General features: G+C 38.4%; 1 protein-coding gene across 1 annotated transcript in view; it reads right to left on the bottom strand.

Moving 5' to 3' along the window:
• Window positions 1-18,133, bottom strand: part of LOC114360042 (flocculation protein FLO11) — a 35,383-nt gene extending 17,250 nt beyond the window's left edge. Inside the window, exons 1-4 of the mRNA XM_028314597.1 lie at window positions 18,008-18,133; window positions 16,672-16,805; window positions 14,471-14,583; window positions 11,979-12,128 (exon numbers count right to left, since the gene is read on the bottom strand). Coding sequence (XP_028170398.1) covers window positions 11,979-12,128; window positions 14,471-14,583; window positions 16,672-16,795 — 387 coding nt within the window. The 5' untranslated portion in view covers window positions 16,796-16,805; window positions 18,008-18,133. The remainder of the gene's footprint in view (window positions 1-11,978; window positions 12,129-14,470; window positions 14,584-16,671; window positions 16,806-18,007) is intronic.
• Between the last annotated feature and the right edge of the window lie 1,389 nt (window positions 18,134-19,522).

Raw genomic sequence — 19,522 nt, 5'->3', positions numbered from 1 at the left:
TGTTTGCCATGAGATTCTGGTACACCTATATACCTATCATTTAATGAAAAGATAAACTAATTTTTTTCAGCACAGCGAAAATCAGCTTTGGCACGTAGCAATGCAACGTGACAACTGCAGTTCGGACTTCTTTATGCGTCCACTACACCTACACATACAATAAAATTCGAACTATCGCACATTTTTTCTTTTTAATTCTAATTCAGTAAAAAATGTTTTTGAAACCTTCATTCAAAATTCAAAAGTTATTATCATATGACAGAACTTATGACCAGACTATGTACATTGAATAAAATATTTTTCTTTTTATCATCAAGCTTAGCAGTCTAATAAGTTACTATGACACTCGAGTTAATCCACATTCAGCACCATAGCCTCCCCTTCTACAAGGCCCTCTACAAATGTCAAAACGTCACTTAACCCTTTTAGCACCAGTTCTTTTGTTTTTGAGAAGATCTACCGAAATTTTTATATCAATTAAATTATAGTCCAGTCGTTTGATACAAATTAACGTGGTTACCTGGAAAGTGTTCCGAGAGTTTTGAAAATTGGTGATTAAAATAGATTTCGCTATGCTCTCTGTTAGTCTGTTAGTTAAGTGTGATTGCCGCGCTCGTTGCGAAATTGGAAAAATGCTGCCTTAGAGAAGATTTTTGATAGTTACATTCTTTCCTATTTCGTCGTTACAGCCAAATTACGTCCACTGCTGGACAAAGGCAAGAGGCCTTTGGGTTTTCCATAGGTTTTTCATAATGAATAGTCTTGTAAAATGTATACTTCAGCAACGCGAATTTCTTTATACTTCAGCATATTTAGGACACCCGGCAGCGTGTCCTGCCATGATCAAAGAAAAAAGAACTCGCAATTTAGCAGGTAGGTACATTAATTTGACTGTTTCACAACAGCTCTAAATCTATTTAACTTACAGTACATTAAATTTATCAAAGCTTCTAAGCTTGTCTATGTCCCCAAAATTATAAAATGAAAAAAGTAGTTGTCAAAAACCTTTTTTAAGGCGGATTTTTTTCAATAAGGCGGGCGCGCGCGCGGCTATTAACGAGGTCACAAAATTCGGAAAGAACATAGCGAAATCTATTTATTCAGCAATTTTCGAAAATTCCGGAAAACTTTCCAAGTAAAATTAACAAATAACTGGACTATTTACTTGTTATTGAGCAGAGACACAAACTTGGTTATTTTTCCAAAAAATTTATACTTTTTTTAGGTGCATAAATGTGGCATAATAATGGTTACTTTTTTAGCGCCTAGTTTGATATGTGATTGAACGATGACAACTAACATCAGTTGCCAATTAGGTAAAATTTTATTTTAGTTGGAAAAAGACAAAAAGTGGTAAATGGGTTAACGTGCGGGGGCTGCAAAATCATGTTGTGACGTCACGCGCGAATATTGGAAATTTTTGAAAATTTTAAAATGTCCGTAAACTTCTCGAGGCTCTATCTTCGGTAATACTGGACGGATTGAGGTGAAATAAAAACTAGTGTAATGTGTGTGATCTAAACTTTAAATTAAGTCATAATTTAACTTAATATTACAACTTATGCGTGTTGTCCATTCTTGCAGTGTATTTCACAACACGATTATACCTTCAGCTCTATCTCTTTTTATTGCTCTACCTATTGACAAAAAGAGACGGCAATACCCGAAAACATGCAACTTGCTAGAAAATTCTAAGCCTTTCCTCGTGTGAGACCGTTCTCACTCGCACGCATCCATTAATAATGTAGTGCGACAACGGAGCAGGTGCGCGCGGGCCGGTAAACGCCGCGTGCATAATTGAACGCGTGAGCCTCTATCTGCTAAGTGCGAAACGCGTTAGTGATGGATCAGTTTTTAATACATTGCCGAAAAGTTGAAGCCGAAAATATACGGCTTGCCAACCTTTGACTTAAAACCTTTGACGCCATCCTAAGATCCTCGTATGTGATTCATTTTCTTGCAAAAGTAAACGCAACGGTGCTATGATTGAGCTGAACTGATAAATGAATAATGTTGAGTGTTTACGTGATAACTGCTCTTAAAATCTGCTTTTATTACCAACTAGCTTTCCGCCCGCGGCTTCGCCCGCGTGGAATTTTGTCTGTCACAGAAAAACTTTATCGCGCGCGTCCCTGTTTCAAAAACCGGGATAAAAACTATCCTATGTTCTTTCCCGGGACTCAAACTATCTCTATGCCAAATTTAATCAAAATCGGTTGCGAGGTTTAAGCGGGAAAGCGTAACAGACAGACAGACAGACAGACAGACAGACAGACAGATAGACAGACAGACAGAGTTACTTTCGCATTTATAATATTAGTTGGGATTCTTCCTAAATAAACTACTATGTAGGCATAGGCTTTAAAGCTTTTAAACAACTTTAATATGCTTGATATTAAATATTTTATAAAATGTGGGGCTTTGTTATTTTGCCTGTCTCTTGTCAAAACATCGGTTCAATTTAAAATATGATATTTACTTATTGTAAAGTATATTATGGCGTAAGTACATATGTACTACTAGGTGTAGCTAAGCTTTACCTACCATGATATACGGCAGGTTAAACCGTAGGATCTTTATAAACGAGCGCAGAGTTACGGTGAGCGATGAAAATGATAGTTTTGCGACAGGCGCGCGCCGCGTTATTAATTGTGTAGGATCACGAATATTTCACTATATTATTAGCCGGAGTACTGAAATATATTAAATTTAGTTCACACTGTTTATTGGGAAGTGAATTTAGGCTCAATAGTGTCCCGATGTTCGCAAGCGCGAAGGGTCGTAGATTTGAATCTCAGTAAGACCACGATAAGACTGTTGAATATGACCGTCGGCAAAATACACTGTAGTAAATAAAATGAGTCAATTTTATTGCAAGACGCTGATCGATGTCTTAATAAAAACTCTTAATGGCGTTCATTACAAAATAAAAACAAAAAATCCTTCTAGATTTCTACAATACGTATCTATAGTAAACGAAACGAATTTTACAGTCTCACGCACATTATTACAATAACTTTCCCTATCTCACCACAATCAGGTGGAAACGTCACGGAAAAGTAATATTCAAGTTCTCAATTTTTGGGAGTGTTCCTATAAGTAATATTGAAAAGCCCCGCGCGTATAATGTTATTTTCCATTTTTGGCAAGGAGATAACATCTGGAAAACTTTGACTTATTTCCTGCGAGGGGAAGTGCGCCGTATGAAATATTCAACCACTGACAGATGAAAAGAATCGAATTTGGCGAGGAGCTGGGCGGCACGTGGAGCTCGATGCAGACAGGGCAGTAACAAATTCTTTTGGGACGTGTTACGGTTGGCTGTTCATGGAACGAGGCTTGCTGACACTTATATGTTTGTCTCATTTATAAATAGGTAAGTATGATTACCTTTTGGCGATATAGTCTAATAATAAACTCCCATGGGGCTCTATCTGAAATAGAACCATTAAAAGTTCAAGAATTTAGTACGGAGTTACCGTAACACCTCTTCTAATCAGCTACATTAGATGCATAATCAATTCAATTCAATAGATCCTAGATCTTGCATAAGTTCTTACATAATGTATGACATATTGCATGAAAAAATACGATGTTTAAACATAAGGTAGGTAGGTATATCGGTGTCCACGAAGGTACCGACAAAAACAGCAAAAGTAACTTATCACTTGGTATACAGTTGTCATTGGCTTACAATAGTTTCATCTAGTCCCTTCTTCCCGTAAGATTTTCCGAGTGCCTGAAGAAAATCAGGTCGCGTTGGCGCCAAATGCAATTTGTGGTGCCCGCAGAATGTGCAGCATCGACTTGCGATTTGTTACGTCGCGACCCGGAGAGACCCGGGTAGAACCGGGTAGAACCGGGTAGATCTTACAGCGGCTACGTCGGACACCCGGTAAACATGTAGGTACCTAGGTATGTCGGCGACAATTGGCATTCTATAGTAGTAAATTGCTGGTATTCCCGGGAGCGGACTGGTATGTTCATTGCGACTTTTTGTAGCAGGAACTCGTTTTTACGGTTGACTGGTGGTAAAGTCTGCTTCTGACTTTTTACTTCTCTATGCAATTATATAAAAAAAATCAACCTAGAATATGAATTAGAAGAAAACCTGATATTTCCATGCAGTATAATTCCAAAACAGCACAGTGCGTGCAGGCCGCATCATTACGGGCAAGTGGTTTTAATTTTAGATTGGCCGGCCGAATGCGCTGTGTTAATCGAGTTTACGCTTTACGCAGCCGACTTGTGTACTCGTTAGTGAAACTAGCAATTTTTGGTTGTGCACCGTGTTAACATTTGGGTCGATTTGTTTAAAATTATTAGCTGAACATTTTTGATTAAAAGAATGCGAAGTATTTTTAATATCTCCTGAAAACTGTGTTGTTTGTCGTATTCGCTATGATTTATAAATACATACTTATGCTCCTAATTGTAACTCTAAAAACTAATTTGTAAGTAACGATTTATGAGTTAAAACAGCATAGCGTAATTCAGTAGTATTTATCTTTGGAAAGGGTAGAGTATATTTTCCATCAAAATCTATCCTAATACTGCATTTATATGTATGTACCTATGTCGAATCCAGATTGCCAAAGTCATTATTCTAATTGCAATCTATCTTCAGTGCCTTCAGTGATTCCATTCAATCGCAAATCCAAGATAATACGCGTCAATTTGGTGAAATGCATTAACAGACCGTCATTTGGTAATTAACAACTGATATCGAATTACTAATTTCCTAATTAGATTTGATATATCACGTGCTACAGCGAATGTATGTTGAGCGTGTGTTATGACATCGTAGATTGCGAGAACCTATAATAATAATTAGTGGGTAATGGGAGCTGTATCCAACGCGAGATATAGCGATGTACCACACGCTATTATTGAGTAGGTATGCTTGTCTCTCTACAGCGCATGATAATTATACTTCCTAATAAAGACTCGTTAACTAATTGGACGACGTAATTATGAATTCAGGCGAATGATTGGCTGTAAGAAATTAAAGTTTGTATAATGGATGGCGAAGTCATTAATGTTTACGACGTGTAATGGCCTATTCGGAAAACTCTACAAATCGTCTGTACCACGTAAATCAAAACAAAAGTCACCTCTGATTGTATGTTAAATGCAAAGTTTTGTTTTAAAACAAGCAACATCTAATTAAACCCACGCTAATTGCTTTAATTCGAAAGCACAAAAAGAGTTACATTACCACTAATTCATTCTGATGGCTGAGCGAGAGCCGCCATTGCCAACAAACATATTGTGGAATCAAATTCCCCTCACAACACAGATTACATTTCGAGTGCCTATTCGCTGTTCGCAGTAACTCAATATGAGCAGACCGAATTCAGAACAACTTTCATTAATAAACGTAATACTGTTGTAATTTTGTTCGCAAATTCACCAATACGGATTCAATAATGAAGTGGCTTAAAGCGGATTTGCCATCAAAGGCATACCGCTGTCAATATGTTGTGAACAAAACAAAACTCGGTTGTAATTATGAGCCAGTGTTTGTGCGGGGCGTTATTACTTCCTGCAGGTGACGTTAAATCAGAGGACCCGATCAAAGTGAGCGCTTTAAATAAAGCCCACTGCACTCGCTGGCTGGCGGAACGAGAGCCTTGGCGCTTATTCGTTCGCGGGAGTTTTCAACTGTGGTGTTTGGTTCTTTGGCGCCAGGAGGGGTCTGGTATGCCTGGTAGCGCGCGTCAATAGTCTGACGATGGTCTACGGGCGACATTATATTATGCGTCGGTATTTCTGTGTCTGTGTGTGTATATGGTCATTGATGTCGCTGACAGTTTGAAATTTACCTCGCGGCGCTGTGACAAAAGGAAAATCAATCGGCACGCTGAGCTGGAAATAATTGTGTTAGTATGATCAAGCATTCGACTAATATGCGCTGGCGTGGCTTTATTCAATCAATGTTGGATAATGGCTAGTCAAAAGATGATTGGCTGGTCTGGCGAATAGATACGCAATAAATTGAGCTGGATTAGTTGTCCTTTGTCAAATTTTCAGCGTAATCAGTATACAAATGTAGAGTTAAACTGTCCTGTTTGCTTTCAAATTAGCAAAGTTAAACATTTGCGCGTCTTCCATAAAATTATGAAAGCTTACTTTCCAGGTAGACTATTTTGAAATAACAAAACAACGACTCTACCTAAATTAATATTAAGAAAAACAGCAAACTTTTTTTAAATACACTTAAAATATCAATATTACGCCTATTTTTCAATTTTCATCATAATGCGTTGCACGTATAGGCACGTTTAGCGATGTAAGGTATAATTTACTCGCAACAATGAACACCGGCGTGCCATTGTGACGCGTTATTGTCGTTTTGTGCCCCGTCCCGCCCAGATCGGGGATTACTGTAACGACTGTTAGTGGTTGCGTTACGTCACGTAACTTGTGCCAAATTACCTACCGCGTACAGTCCCCGTTAATAGGGTAATACGTCGACATGGTAAGTAGTAAGGGAAAATTAATTAGTTTAAAATAATAGCCGACAGTACTTGGTTACCCGTGGAAAATAAACTCGCAACAATGAAGACAATATTTCTGTCGTTTTGTTCTCTATCTCGCTCCAGATCGGAGATTACTGGACGACTGTTAGTGGTTGCGTTACGTTACCCGTGGAAGGTATATTGAAGACAATATTTCTGTTTTTTGTGCTCCATCCCGCTTCAAATCAAAGCCTTGTCTCACGACTGTTAGTTGTTAAGTACGAGTACGTGTTACTTATGACAAATAGTCTACTACGTTATTTTACTTACAATTAGTATTAATTCTGTCTGTATTTATAGAATGTTTTTCTATAAATGCAGACAGAATTAATACCTTTATATCAGTATTATAATTATATCAGTTTTATCGTAAGAGAATTCATATTAATTGGAAGATTCCAAGTTGTTTATAAAGGTTTTTTCCATAACGATGTCTGGAAAACAGGACGTCGCTAGTTATTTGTAGCAATATACTTGTTCTTAATAGTTCTCTAACGTCATACATAACGTAGTTATGACTGGAAATATTGGTTTATGTGACGTACGAGACGTTATAAGATAAGAATAATTATTGCGTACTCGTATATTTATTTATGTATATTTGTCATTGAGGGTGAAAGCAAAAATACAAATGTGACCTCAATCTTTACAACTGGGGTCTTTACGATCGAGCATCTACTGCGCCTAAGAATTATTGTAATTAGATCCCATTTGAACTGGGAACCCTCAATAGGAGCCGTTGAAGCGATGGCCATTCTAGACGTGTTTAGTCCGCTTTATTTTCGCACAGGTCAGTTATTTAGCATAATACTAGTCCCACAATGGGGCCGGTTGTCATAGAGCTCTCCCTTCGATCAGGGGCGCGACAGGTGCACGGCCAGTCCCACGATGGACCGCGGTCTGCGACTTCGGACCCTCTACCAAGATACTCACTAACGATCTTAGAATATCGATATGCTAGTTTTAATTTTATTGATTATTGATCTTTAAATTTTTGTGGCCAAATGTTTGTCTCGAAGCGCTGGTAGGGCAAAAAAAGAATGAGATATGTTATGATATGATAGGTTCCTTAAGAGCATTTGACGATTTGTAAGTACTAATTTAATTAGTCTACACAAATAATGATAATTTTGATTTTTGATTTTTAAACTTATCATTGTAATTTATCGTCGCTTACTCAATTACAACTGCTTGAAAACTTGGATCATTTGAATGCATAAAAGTTTTTTCAGATCAAGAAGGTAATAATTTTAAATATGTATTTTTTCAGATAAAGACCAAATTTTCTTTCAGGCACAACTGTGTTAACTTGTAAATTGGTTTATTTTGTGTCAAAAATACCCCATAGTATTCAAATCTGTACCTGTTATTGGCACATCAAATGCGATTCTGTTTCTCCGAAATCGCGTTCGTGGTACACGGTCGGCCTGCGGACGGTTCTAAATTATTAAACCCGTACGGCAGATGAATGGCCGATTTAATCCACTGGACGTTTCGCATGCCCTGCCAATCGCCATTTACATAAGACTCTCCCCTTTCCCACGGAGTCACTTGTTTCGTTTTAATAATTCTGCACCCCAAATGCCCAATAGATTATTGACACCATTCCCTAATAATTCGAAATCACAACTTTTTTAAAAAGACTTCATTCTGGTCTTAAAAACCTAATTAATTTCAAATTACCTGTAAATTAAAAGATTTTTGGTTGTATTATAATTGAAAAAGTAGTTTAATTGAGTTGACAAAATAGTGACGTCACTTGCTTGTTTTGCCATACAAAGTCGTTTTGACAGTTTTAAAAAGTACGTCAATTGATTGGTGGTGTCAACACGTCTATTGTCTATTCGAATTTGCCTGAGGGTTTTCGCGAATGAAAGATCCGCTAGATGGCGAGACGTGGATGTGGGGTCTGACTGCTGCGTGATTGGTGGATTTTGACATATCTGTCAATGTCATGTCAACAATAACCAATCGTGCAGCATTTGGACCTCGCATCTACGTATTGCCATCTGGCGGATATTTCATACGCAAAAACCCTCATTGAGGTCTCCGAGATAAATTGCAAGCTCATAGTTTAAAGTTTCATCATTCAATTAATTCGAACGCGAATTATTCAAACAACTTCCAACACGAATGAAGAGTTGAACATGTTTTGTGTAGAATTTGTTTGCCAACGATAAAGTTTTGGATTGATCTGCAAATAATACTTAGTGTGAAAGTAGAAGCAAATGTTTTATTGAAATGGGAACTGGTCTTGATTACATTACAAGCTTTAATCTAAATATATAGAGAAACTGACTGACTGACTGACAGATCAACGCACAGCCTAAACGGCTAAACGTAGGCACTTGAAATTTGGAAGGGACGTAGCTTAGGTACCGTAGAGGTGCACTAAGAAAGGAATTCCCGAAATTCCCACGGGAACGGGAATTAGCGGGAAAAACGGGATTCACGCGTACAAAGTCGCGGGCGGCCGCTAGTTAAAATTAATGTTTTAGTGAGAAAGAAACACTTTTGCTTTATGTTTGCGAGGTTCGGTGAGAGATTCCTTGATAGATAGGTAAAGGCATGTTTTGACTAAAAGTCTATCGATCACTAATCACCCCCTGATAGTTATTTTGAAAATATATTTTATGTATAGAATTGACCTCTTTACAGTCTACCCTGTAAGTGCCTATTCACTCTCACCTTGAAAAGTCTGTCTCAGTCGCCACTCGTAATCGCCCACATCCTGCCACAAGTATTAAGTGATTATATTTAGCATTGTACCTATGCAGTTAGCAAGCAAGAAAATTTGAGTAACTTCGACCTTGGCTTTATTTCACTTGGATCTGCAGGCAAAAAGTTATGATACCAGATTAAACAAAGTATTATTTTTTCCAACAAGTTTCCGATTCGCTTCATTACTTTGAGAAATAAAAATCTGTGCTTTTGTGCCAACAATTTCGGTGTAACATCAATACAGAGGGTTGTATTCGAAAAATATTTGTTGTCTGAATAACTGGAATTCCAATAACTGGTTGAGCTTACAGAGTTTGTTTTCACTGTAAAATGCACTGATATCGATACAAAAATGTACGGATGTAGTTACTACAAAAGCGCACCGTGCTAGCGATGGAATGCCAACAATTCGGAATGTTACGGATTTATATTTTAAAGGAATGTGAACTTTGTTCAATGAACATCATGTATTCGAAAATGTTGTCATTAATAATTTTTGGATTCGTTATTAGGAGTTAAAATGTTTTTGAAATATTAATATTGTTTAATACCTGCATAAATAATTAAAATGATCAAAGTAAAAAATCATGTAATTTTATTTATTTTCTTATTGTATAAAACTGATCGAAAGAGCGGGCGTCTTCTAATACAGGTTTTCTAAACTTAAAAGGAGACACCCAACCCTTGTAAATGTGTCTTATAAGAAAATAAAGAAATTTTGAATTTTGAATTTTGAAATGATCAAATATTTGGCCATCCCAAAATACAGGACTTGCATATTTGAGTGAGTTATTGAGCAATGAATATATTCAGTATAGTCGAAAGCTTAAACAACCAGCAAACCGCTTACGTACTTACTACGAGAGTCAGACGGAGGATTTGCTACGTCGGCTACGAGTTAGTGGGAGTTGGACTACGTCGTAGCACTTACTATGCTACGAACACGATACACGTAAGTGTAAGCGTACACTTTGTTGTTTCGGCTTGCTACGAACTTAGTGTCAGGCCGTTTTCATCTCGGTCGATACTACTAAAGCCTTGGTTGCTCGAATAGGCTTTGATATCGTATATCAAATATGATATCTATATTTATGTACATCTATTTCATTGCGTTTATTTATCATTTATCTATAATAGTCCTCTTCGTTCACATCGGTTTGGCGAAATAACAAAACGATGGGCCGCGTAGCATTAAATAGAAGTACGAGTACATACATATTTCTGTATACCCGGTGAATGTGTTGTTAGAACACTGACACTCATAGTTAAGGCATTTTTATGGCCGTGTCATTATTTTATTCATACTCGAATTTGGTATCAATTTAGTAGTTTATGGCCATTGGTGATGTGGTCGTAAAATGTGGGAAAAACAAGGGATAGTGGCGCCTATTCGTCGCACTTTTGATCCGAGATTAGAATACAAAACTATTGGTAAATGTTGTTTTGTAAACATCGATGCAGAGTGAATTTGAACTTATGTATCCTTTGAAAGTAGATAATATACTTTTGATGTTAAAGCAAATACCTATTATAGTCCAGTCAATAAAGCATTATAGATGGAAAACTGTAGAACACAATTTCTGACTTCAGGACTTTATTTAGACTAGTTAGGAGGTGAACATAGCAAAAGTCCCCGCCCTTAGCCCTTGAGCCGGCGGGGAGAGGGGGGTTTAAAGGTGCCACTTTTCGGTTTTTCGCTTAATCCTTGGAAACTATGCGTCCTAGTGACATGACTACTATGAACCAAAAAAAGCATATTCAATTTGCTACAGATATTTATGAAATTTGAAACTGATGTATATCTTGCAAGTCTCAACACATGAGCCAAATTTGAAGTGTTAATGCACAGTAGTTTTTGAGTGATGAGGAGTCAAAAGTGGCTCAAAGTGATTCGTCTAAATATACGCACGGTGTAGTCCCCTCGCTGGAACTAGGCTTAACATGCTCCTGCATGTCTAGAATGATTGCTCAATGTTGATTTAGTCGATTTTCTCCTGATGGGAACATGTAAGACAAAAATAAAATTTCCAATATTACAGACCTTCTAGAGCAGATGCCGCGAAAACTATACAATTTATAGAAAAACTTGTTTATCTCATCTGTAGCAAATTGAATATGCTTTTTTTGGTTCAAAGTAGTCATGTCACTAGGACGCATAGTTTCCAAGGATTAAGCGAAAAACCGAAAAGTGGCACCTTTAAACCCCCCTCTCCCCGCCGGCTCAAGGGCTAAGGGCGGGGACTTTTGCTATGTTCACCTCCTAACTAGTCTAAATAAAGTCCTGAAGTCAGAAATTGTGTTCTACAGTTTTCCATCTATAATGCTTTATTGACTGGACTATTATACTTGGGACAAAAATAGAAATTAAGGAAAAACGGCAAACGTTATCCAAATAAAGATTTTTTTGCGGTATAAACAAGTAGGTAGGTACTTTTAGATTTAAAAGGTATTTTTTGAACTCTTTTAACTGTTTTGTATAGTATGCGTCTAGCCCCCTTATTAATAAAAATTACACCTAGTATGAACTCTGAATTAAAATGTCATTTCCATACTAAATGACAATTTAAGCCAGAGTTCAACTAGGGTGTAACTTTTATTAATAAGGGGGTAGATGTGATCGCTCGCCTCACGAGTCTTGTAAACTTGGTAATTTTTATAGAATGAGTTATCGAAAATCTTTTGACTTTCATTCTCGATAGCCAAAATCTTGATAAGCCGTCTGTAATGGACACTCACCCTATGGCTGGCGGAGGAGCATGACCTTGGCCTGGACTTGGTGGGCTTGGGCTTGGCGGGCGGCGTGGGCGGCGCGGGCGGCGTGCAGGGCGGGCTGCTGTCGCTGCCGCCCGCGCTCGCACTTGACTTCTCCGAGCCGGAGTTGCTTGACTGTGAACAGAAATTTTTTACAATTTGGGTAGTTGACACCAAACACTTCAAGACACATCTTAAATATATATAACTCAAAGGTGACTGACTGACTGACTGACAGCAATATAATTACACGCGAGCGATAAGGATGGGTAGCTTGGGGTCATTGGACAAAATTCTACGTGCTCACAGACCAGACTATAGATGTTATGACGTAGGCAGCCGCTAAGAAAGGATTTTACGAAACTCCACCCCTAAGTGGGTAAAACGGGATCCACACGTACGAAGTCGCGGGCGGCCTCTAGTCTTCTATAAAAGTACTTTATTTTAGACCAAAACCGAGTTAGTTATCAATTGGCTGTAGAAGTCTATATTGTGGTTTTGAAATCAACTGAAGTATAAAATATTTCTTTAATTTAAAAATACGATTATAGAAGTGGAGCCGTCGCCACAGAATAATAATAAGTACTACGCCATCAAGTGAAAGGCTGTAAATTTAATTTAGCTTGTCATGTGCCAAACTAATTTCATAAATTCAGGACGAATGACGTGTTTCGCAGAAAATTTGAATTAGAATTTTGTAAAAATTGTGAGCGTTTGCCCTGCCACTCCTGCCAGTCGCTACCAACCGTTTTCACTTCTAAAATAAATGCGAGAAAAGCGTCTAACCTGGTAAAAAAATCATTACCTACATAAATTCATCATTAACACCGCTGCCAATAACGCTATGCTATTCTTGATTTTGTCAATCCAACAACCCAAAAACTCGCTGAGCAAGTGTTCTTGTTTGGATATGTAGATGCAAATCGGTTCGAACCCGCGAATTAAAAACTTGCGCGTCCGCGGAGTGTTTGCGGCGCCGCGGCGGGTCGGATCGGGGCGGAACACGCCCGGTTCATTCATAAACTTTTTTGGCAAAACATTTGCTTTCGTCCGTGGTTTTCGTGCGAGCGATGAGATTCAAATATACCTACGTACGTAGGTGATATTACCTAGTCTGCAACAATTACAGTCATAGAATTGTATCAGAATAACAATATTGACAATGTAATTAATCTTTTGAGATAGGTTTGTGAAAATTACCCTGAATAACGGCGTCGAGAATTTAAAGTAAATAAAAGCATTTGTAAATCGAAGAAATGTAAGTAAAGGCGTTCCTAAAGTAGCCTTACACTTATTCGGATTCACTTTTGAAATGTGAAGCTCGCTTCCACCTTCATTCAGCCTGATCATCAGGTCATTGCTTTCCATCAGGTAAGATGCTGGCTAAAAGAAAAGTCCCTATTTGTTGTGGATAAAAAATAATATGTTAAAATAAAAGTAACTTTTCAATTGAAATACAGCTTGAAGACCAATAATGTTTGTACTCGTAATGTATCTTTTAAAGAGAAAACTCAAAGGTTACTTTTAAACAACGCGCGTAATTGGTGTTAATCGCTCCACCCAACCAGTTCCATCACGCAATCAGGCCGCGGCTTAAACCGTGTAAAAAGTGCGCATCGCAGATTTGGCTAATTGCTTAATTAATAAGGGCTGGCCATTACACAGGTGGAACCGAGTCAGGGACACTTAGCGGGATAACAAGGGAGATTAAAGACCTGCCTTGTATGAAAATTAAGTCTATCTTTTAATTGGATTATTCAGTTTCTGTCATGTTTTGGGTCAGTATTCGAATATGGATTTAACTAGTAGTCTTTGAGTTAGTAACATTTACTGAGCTCTACAATGAGTCGATCATTGATGATATATAAAATTAATGGTTCTCGTGTAGAACTGTCCAATAGACGAAGGAATGACCTGATTAAAGTTGCAACAATCCATTAGATGTTGCCGAGTAGCTAACAGAATTCTAACAGTTGTTGTATTAATCATCATCATCAGGTCATTTAGTCTTTCTTCACTGCAAGAGGACGATCCTCTCTAATTTACTAGAGGCAAATTGGGGACTTGCCATGCTGGCCTGACGGGTTGGGGAGGCCTAATGTTCGCCTATTTTTCCCAAAGTCACCTCCTACGACATCCACTAAAAGAGTGGGTGGTCCTATTCATCTCTTAGTTGTTAAAAATTTACCTCCACAAATCGTAAACATTAAAAACTTGACCTTTGGTTGGTTGGGTTATTATTAGCAGTCAAGCTTTGCTACATAGCTGGCTACACAGGAGTTGCAGCAGTAGGAACGAGAGGTGCGAATATTCCCGTAATTTTCCAGAAGCAAATGGAGGATTTGAACTACACTTCCCACGCTTCCCAGGGTCTTCCTTTCAGGGACTTCCCACGTTGGGCAGGCCTCCTTTATTTGTCTCATAGGACAGCCACGGAAAGTGGGTGGTTCTATTCTGATTGTAGCTGTTATGGTTACCTCTGAATGTGACGGGTTGTGTCTCTGCGCAGGCGACGGTGGTGACGCCACCCGTTGCGTGGTGGATTCCTTCTCGGAGGCGTGAGCGGTCGCACTGCTGCTGCTGGATGAACCTGCGGGTAAAAAAAAAACATTCAAATTCCGGGTAAAACAATGAGGGCTATCGTTTTAGCGTTCACCAGTTAGCGCCACTGTAGAGTAAGGTCCTGTCACTTGCTAGTAGCGAAGACAGTGGCACCAACTGGTGAGCGCGAAAGTGGTAGGAGGACTATCGCATTTGCACTCGTCAAGATGGCGCCACTGTAGAGTAAGGTCCTGTCAATCGCCAGGGGTGCCAACTGTTAAGTATTAAAACGATAGCCCTCATTCCAATTCAAGTTTTTTTATTAGTATGTGGCCTACATATACGTCCCCTACATAACATTGCCATGGTATTTTATACGTCCCAATATTCCTTGCCCTACTACCACTAAGGGACTATATCGGCTAGTCCTGAGAAGAAGTGCCCGAAGAAACTCAATAACCAAAGCCTGAATATAACTTCACATTAGCTTTTGTACGAGTATCCTAATGAAATTAATTTGTTTTGACAAATGTAATTATTTAATGCGATTTTAATGTTATTCCCACTGTTAATGCCAGCATCTAATTAAGCACGTGGTTACATGCTCGTCCGTTGTTTTACACGCCCTTTGTGATGAACTTTCAACAAGTCGTTAAAACAGTGTTAACACTTGATTTATGTAAACATCCTAACAAAACAAAGTTGCATAATTTCTCATTTTTATAATTTTCTTGGCATTTATGCCAATAGAAATTCAATCTAAAATGCAATTTCATTGTTAATACTCAGTTACTCAGAGAGAAAAATGTTTGCTTCTGAATTATTACTGAGACAATATTGTATTCTCTTTTCCGAGAAATAATGAGTGCAGCGTACATCACGAAGTTAAAATCTTTCTATTTTAATACGTAATGTTGCAGGAACATTAAACTTTTCCTTAGAAGCTGATGCGAGAAAAGCAAAACTTTTTAAGTGCAATTTTTTTTTGGAGCCAAATAGGAAATGTAATGTAAACGCATCAACTTGTTGTTTTAATTGAAGTCATAAAAGCAACATGTCTCAGTTAACCCATTAGCCCCCGGGAAAGCCTGTTCATTGATTCTAAGGCGCGTCCTCCACTGACACATCCCGCGTCCCGGCAGTACCTACCTATTATCAGACTTGTTACTTCTGTAGCAATATCACGTTACTGGCACGTGATACAGGTGACGGGCGGTATAGCCGTTAGTGACGTGACTTGTTTCGAGAAGATTGGAAACTATATCCGGGAAATAGGTAAGGTTAAAACGGTTTTAGTTATTTACTAAAAAGTGGACAGGATTTTGTGTCACATTATTGGGTGCCATGCACGAATTTTCAGCAACAGATATAAAAAGAAAGTTTTTCTTTTTTTTTGTCTGACTGTTGTAACCTTTTTGTCCTAGTTCAATCAGTTGTTGTTGAAATAAAAATATTCATCAGAAGGTACAGAGATTTGAAAGTGCGAGTGGAAATAACTCTACTGACAAGAGCAAAGTTTTTAAATTATTAATGACTGACTTTGAGTGTGTGTGGAGCCTTATTTAAATGGCGTCTTACAGTTTATCACGCTCAGCGCATCTTGATTGCGGGCGGTCATCCGGCATTGTTATGGTGCGGCGTGTTTGGCCTAAATCAAAGCCTACATTGGAACTAATTGTTCGGTTAATGGACATTTTGTGGCAACTAACGTCTATAGTTATGGGCGTATGGTATTAATTTGAATATGGCGCATGGTAATATGGATACTATCCTTAGGTTAGCTTAATGTATTAGGATATATTTCTAGGATAGTTTTTACTATTAATTGAGCGTTATAATACAAGAGAGTATCTTATGGTATTGGATTGCTTTTTTTTCTGTGAGAAAACTGAGAAACCCATGAAATACAGCTTATACCTGTATTTATTGTTTTGCAGCCTTGTGCAGAAGTGCTTCTCTCTTTCTTTAGAAGCTACCAGCTCTGCGCACTTGCCCAAAGTAGTATTAATTCGAATGATTAGATACCTAACGTTCAGAAAGTGATGCTGGGACGTGCAAAAAAGCTTCCTAAGATCAACTGTCTTAAAATTAATGTATTAAAGAAGTACAGAAGTGACATCAATAGTTCTAAACTCACTGTTCTCTGCCGGCGGCTGGTGGTGATTCTCGGTGTGCCGGCGCAGCGAGCGCGCGTCGCAGTACGACTTGCCGCAGCCGTCTGCTTTACACTCGTACGGCTTCTTGTTGCGGTGGGTCAGCATGTGGCCATTGCTGCAAGAGAAAGAGTATTAGGCCTGGTTTCTCAAAGCCGAGAGGAGAGATGTGAAATGGTCAGATTTCCGAACCGAAAGTGAGCGGAGAGGTGATGTATAAATAATGAAATCTGATTGGTTATTGAAACACATCTCCTTCCCTCTTCGCTTTGGTGGACATCAGGCCTTAAAGATTGAGACGCACTTGAGCGTCGCTGTACGGCGCGAAATAGAGGGTCAAAATTTTGTATGGTGTTTAGTGCATTAGAGCGGCTCTGTATTAAACGTACCTAGTTGCATGCATGGTAGTGATGTGCAGTGCAGTGACACGTTCCGACCTTGAAAATCGATTAATTAAAAATGAGGCTAAAAACTAAATAATAAACAAGTTCAGTTTTCCGATCAATGAAATCCAAATCCTTGTGCGATACCTAAATAAATAAATAAATCGGTTATGAAGTCAAACGCTAACTAATCTCTGTGCACTGCTGCACTCCGCTTTGACTAGCTAATCGAATGTAAACTATCTGCGCAACTACTCTTTGGTCATACGCGACATATGTTGCGGTGCGAGGTGGCGCTTTAATCGGTGCGGCTCGCACCATGAATATTGATGAGCATCGTCCGCATTGACTGAGCGCAGGGGGGTTACTCCGAAAAACGTTATCCGAAGTTTCGAATGTTGCCATCCCTCTCACGCAAAGCTAGATGCTAGCATGAGCGACGGTGACAGATATACTCGAAACTACATGAGCGTTTCGGAGTCACCCTGCAGTCCGGTGACCCACTTAACTTGAAACCGTTTCTTTATAACCCCAATTAATGTTCTCGTGTATGAGCACGTGCATTTTACTGCAGCACGTTAATGCACATAGAGAATTAATTCCCAACTGTCTATGCTTGCACATTTTGCACAGTTCACAACCGCTGCGCCGATGTTGCTGAAATTTTAACGTGTTTGTTTCCTAGTTCTGGAGAGAAGTAGGAGTTAGCTAAACAATCCTGTGTTGGCATTGTAGCGCTTTTGGTTTTGTGGTTGTACAGTTGAACAATTGATCTGTAGGTTTTGGATTCTATTCTAGCGATGGCGAACAATTTAGTACTCTAGCTATGCAGGCTGAGGTCAAACTGGTTCTCAAATGACCATACTACGTTTGAAAATGACAAAAATAATTTGCCAACATTTTTAAAAATACATACAATTAAGAATAAATAACTTACAGATGGTCCTGTCTTTTGAAAGCTTTCGCGCACGTGATGCAAACGTACTTCCGCTCATCGCTGTGCGTGAGTTTGTGTTTCGCCAGCGCGGACGCGTTACCGAAGATCTTATTGCACACCTGGAACAAAAGATATGCATTAAAGTATTAATTAAACACATCTATGTACAGTTGAAAGCACATTGGACTACTACTAATTCTTTGTTGCAATAACATGAAACTATACAGTGTGTGTACTATAGTGGAGGAGGCTCACAGTCCAGCAGTGGACTGTAAAGGGCTGTTGATGATAATGATGATACAGTGTGTGCTTTAAAGTGCTAAGGCTGCTTCTTCTCAGCACTGGCCCATTTATTGTCCCGAAGCAGTGGTAGGGTTAATATTGGGACGTGTAAAAGCGCTTTTTTAAAGCCTATTTGCAAAAATAAATGAATTTTATGAATTTTTATTTTAAAAAATTATAGGGGTTCCATAATATTAGCACCAAGTTTAATATTATTTTAAATAAAAAGAAGAAAACATTGTTTATGAAATGAAGGGCTTCACGAATAGCAACCAGACTTTCAAAGTGACCTCTAGTTACCTTTTGTGAGAACATTTATTTATCAACTTAATTAACTTGAAATCCAACAGCTTTTGTATTGCGAATTGAATATACAAACATTAAACGGCTCAAATAATTTTGCGTGTTCTCAAGAATCCATTAGTCAAAACAACTCCACAAAGGTACGTGCGATTATTGTGCCAAGTTAAGTTTGAAAAAGTCCTCGCAAACATGGCTGACTTGCGCCTTTTGAAGTCCGCGAGCAGGGATAATTAAAATGAAGGGCAACTCAATATTTGGCTGTAATAAGACAACAATAGGACTGAGAGGTCTCCGCGCGAGATGGCCAAAGGAGCCTGCACGCTTAGCCGCATGACGCTTTCAATTATGGAGTGACACGCTCCCTCCAATTAAAAAAGATAAAAAGTTTAAAAATAGCAGCGGGAACACTTGAGTGATATTTTTGCAGTAAAATACGTTAATTGACTAGTGTCGTGTTTTCTATACTTATTGATTTTTTGAATATCAACAAAGTTCAAAACTTAAAAAAGTCTTCATAAATGGTATTATGACTATTATGTTTCTTGCTAGCGTTTGTATGTTTTTTTGAATATCAACAAAGTTCAAAATTTAAAAAAGTCTTCATAAATGGTATTATGACTATTAAGTATCTTGCTAGCGTTTGTATACTGGTATTAGGTTTGACGAAGCTTTCAGTTCATGAACTGAAGTTATGGCTCGATCTTACTTGTCTGAATGATTTGCAGCTGGCTAGAGTTCGCGGAACTCTACCAAGTGTGCACGATCCTTCACGGCGTTTGTTCCTCATATAATTAAGTGGCCATTTCGCTGCCCTGTTTTTATTTCAGATCGCCGTCCGCTGGTGTATTTACGAAGACGTGTATTGTTTCACGGTACCGCGTGTAATGTGCACGTAATCGTATTTATTTATTTTTTTATTTCATGTATAGT

Source organism: Ostrinia furnacalis, unplaced genomic scaffold, assembly GCF_004193835.3.
Source record: "Ostrinia furnacalis isolate ACB-3 unplaced genomic scaffold, ASM419383v2 OfSCF4827, whole genome shotgun sequence".
NCBI classification, from domain to species: Eukaryota; Metazoa; Arthropoda; class Insecta; order Lepidoptera; family Crambidae; genus Ostrinia; species Ostrinia furnacalis.
This window is presented reverse-complemented; position numbering and strand designations above follow the sequence as displayed.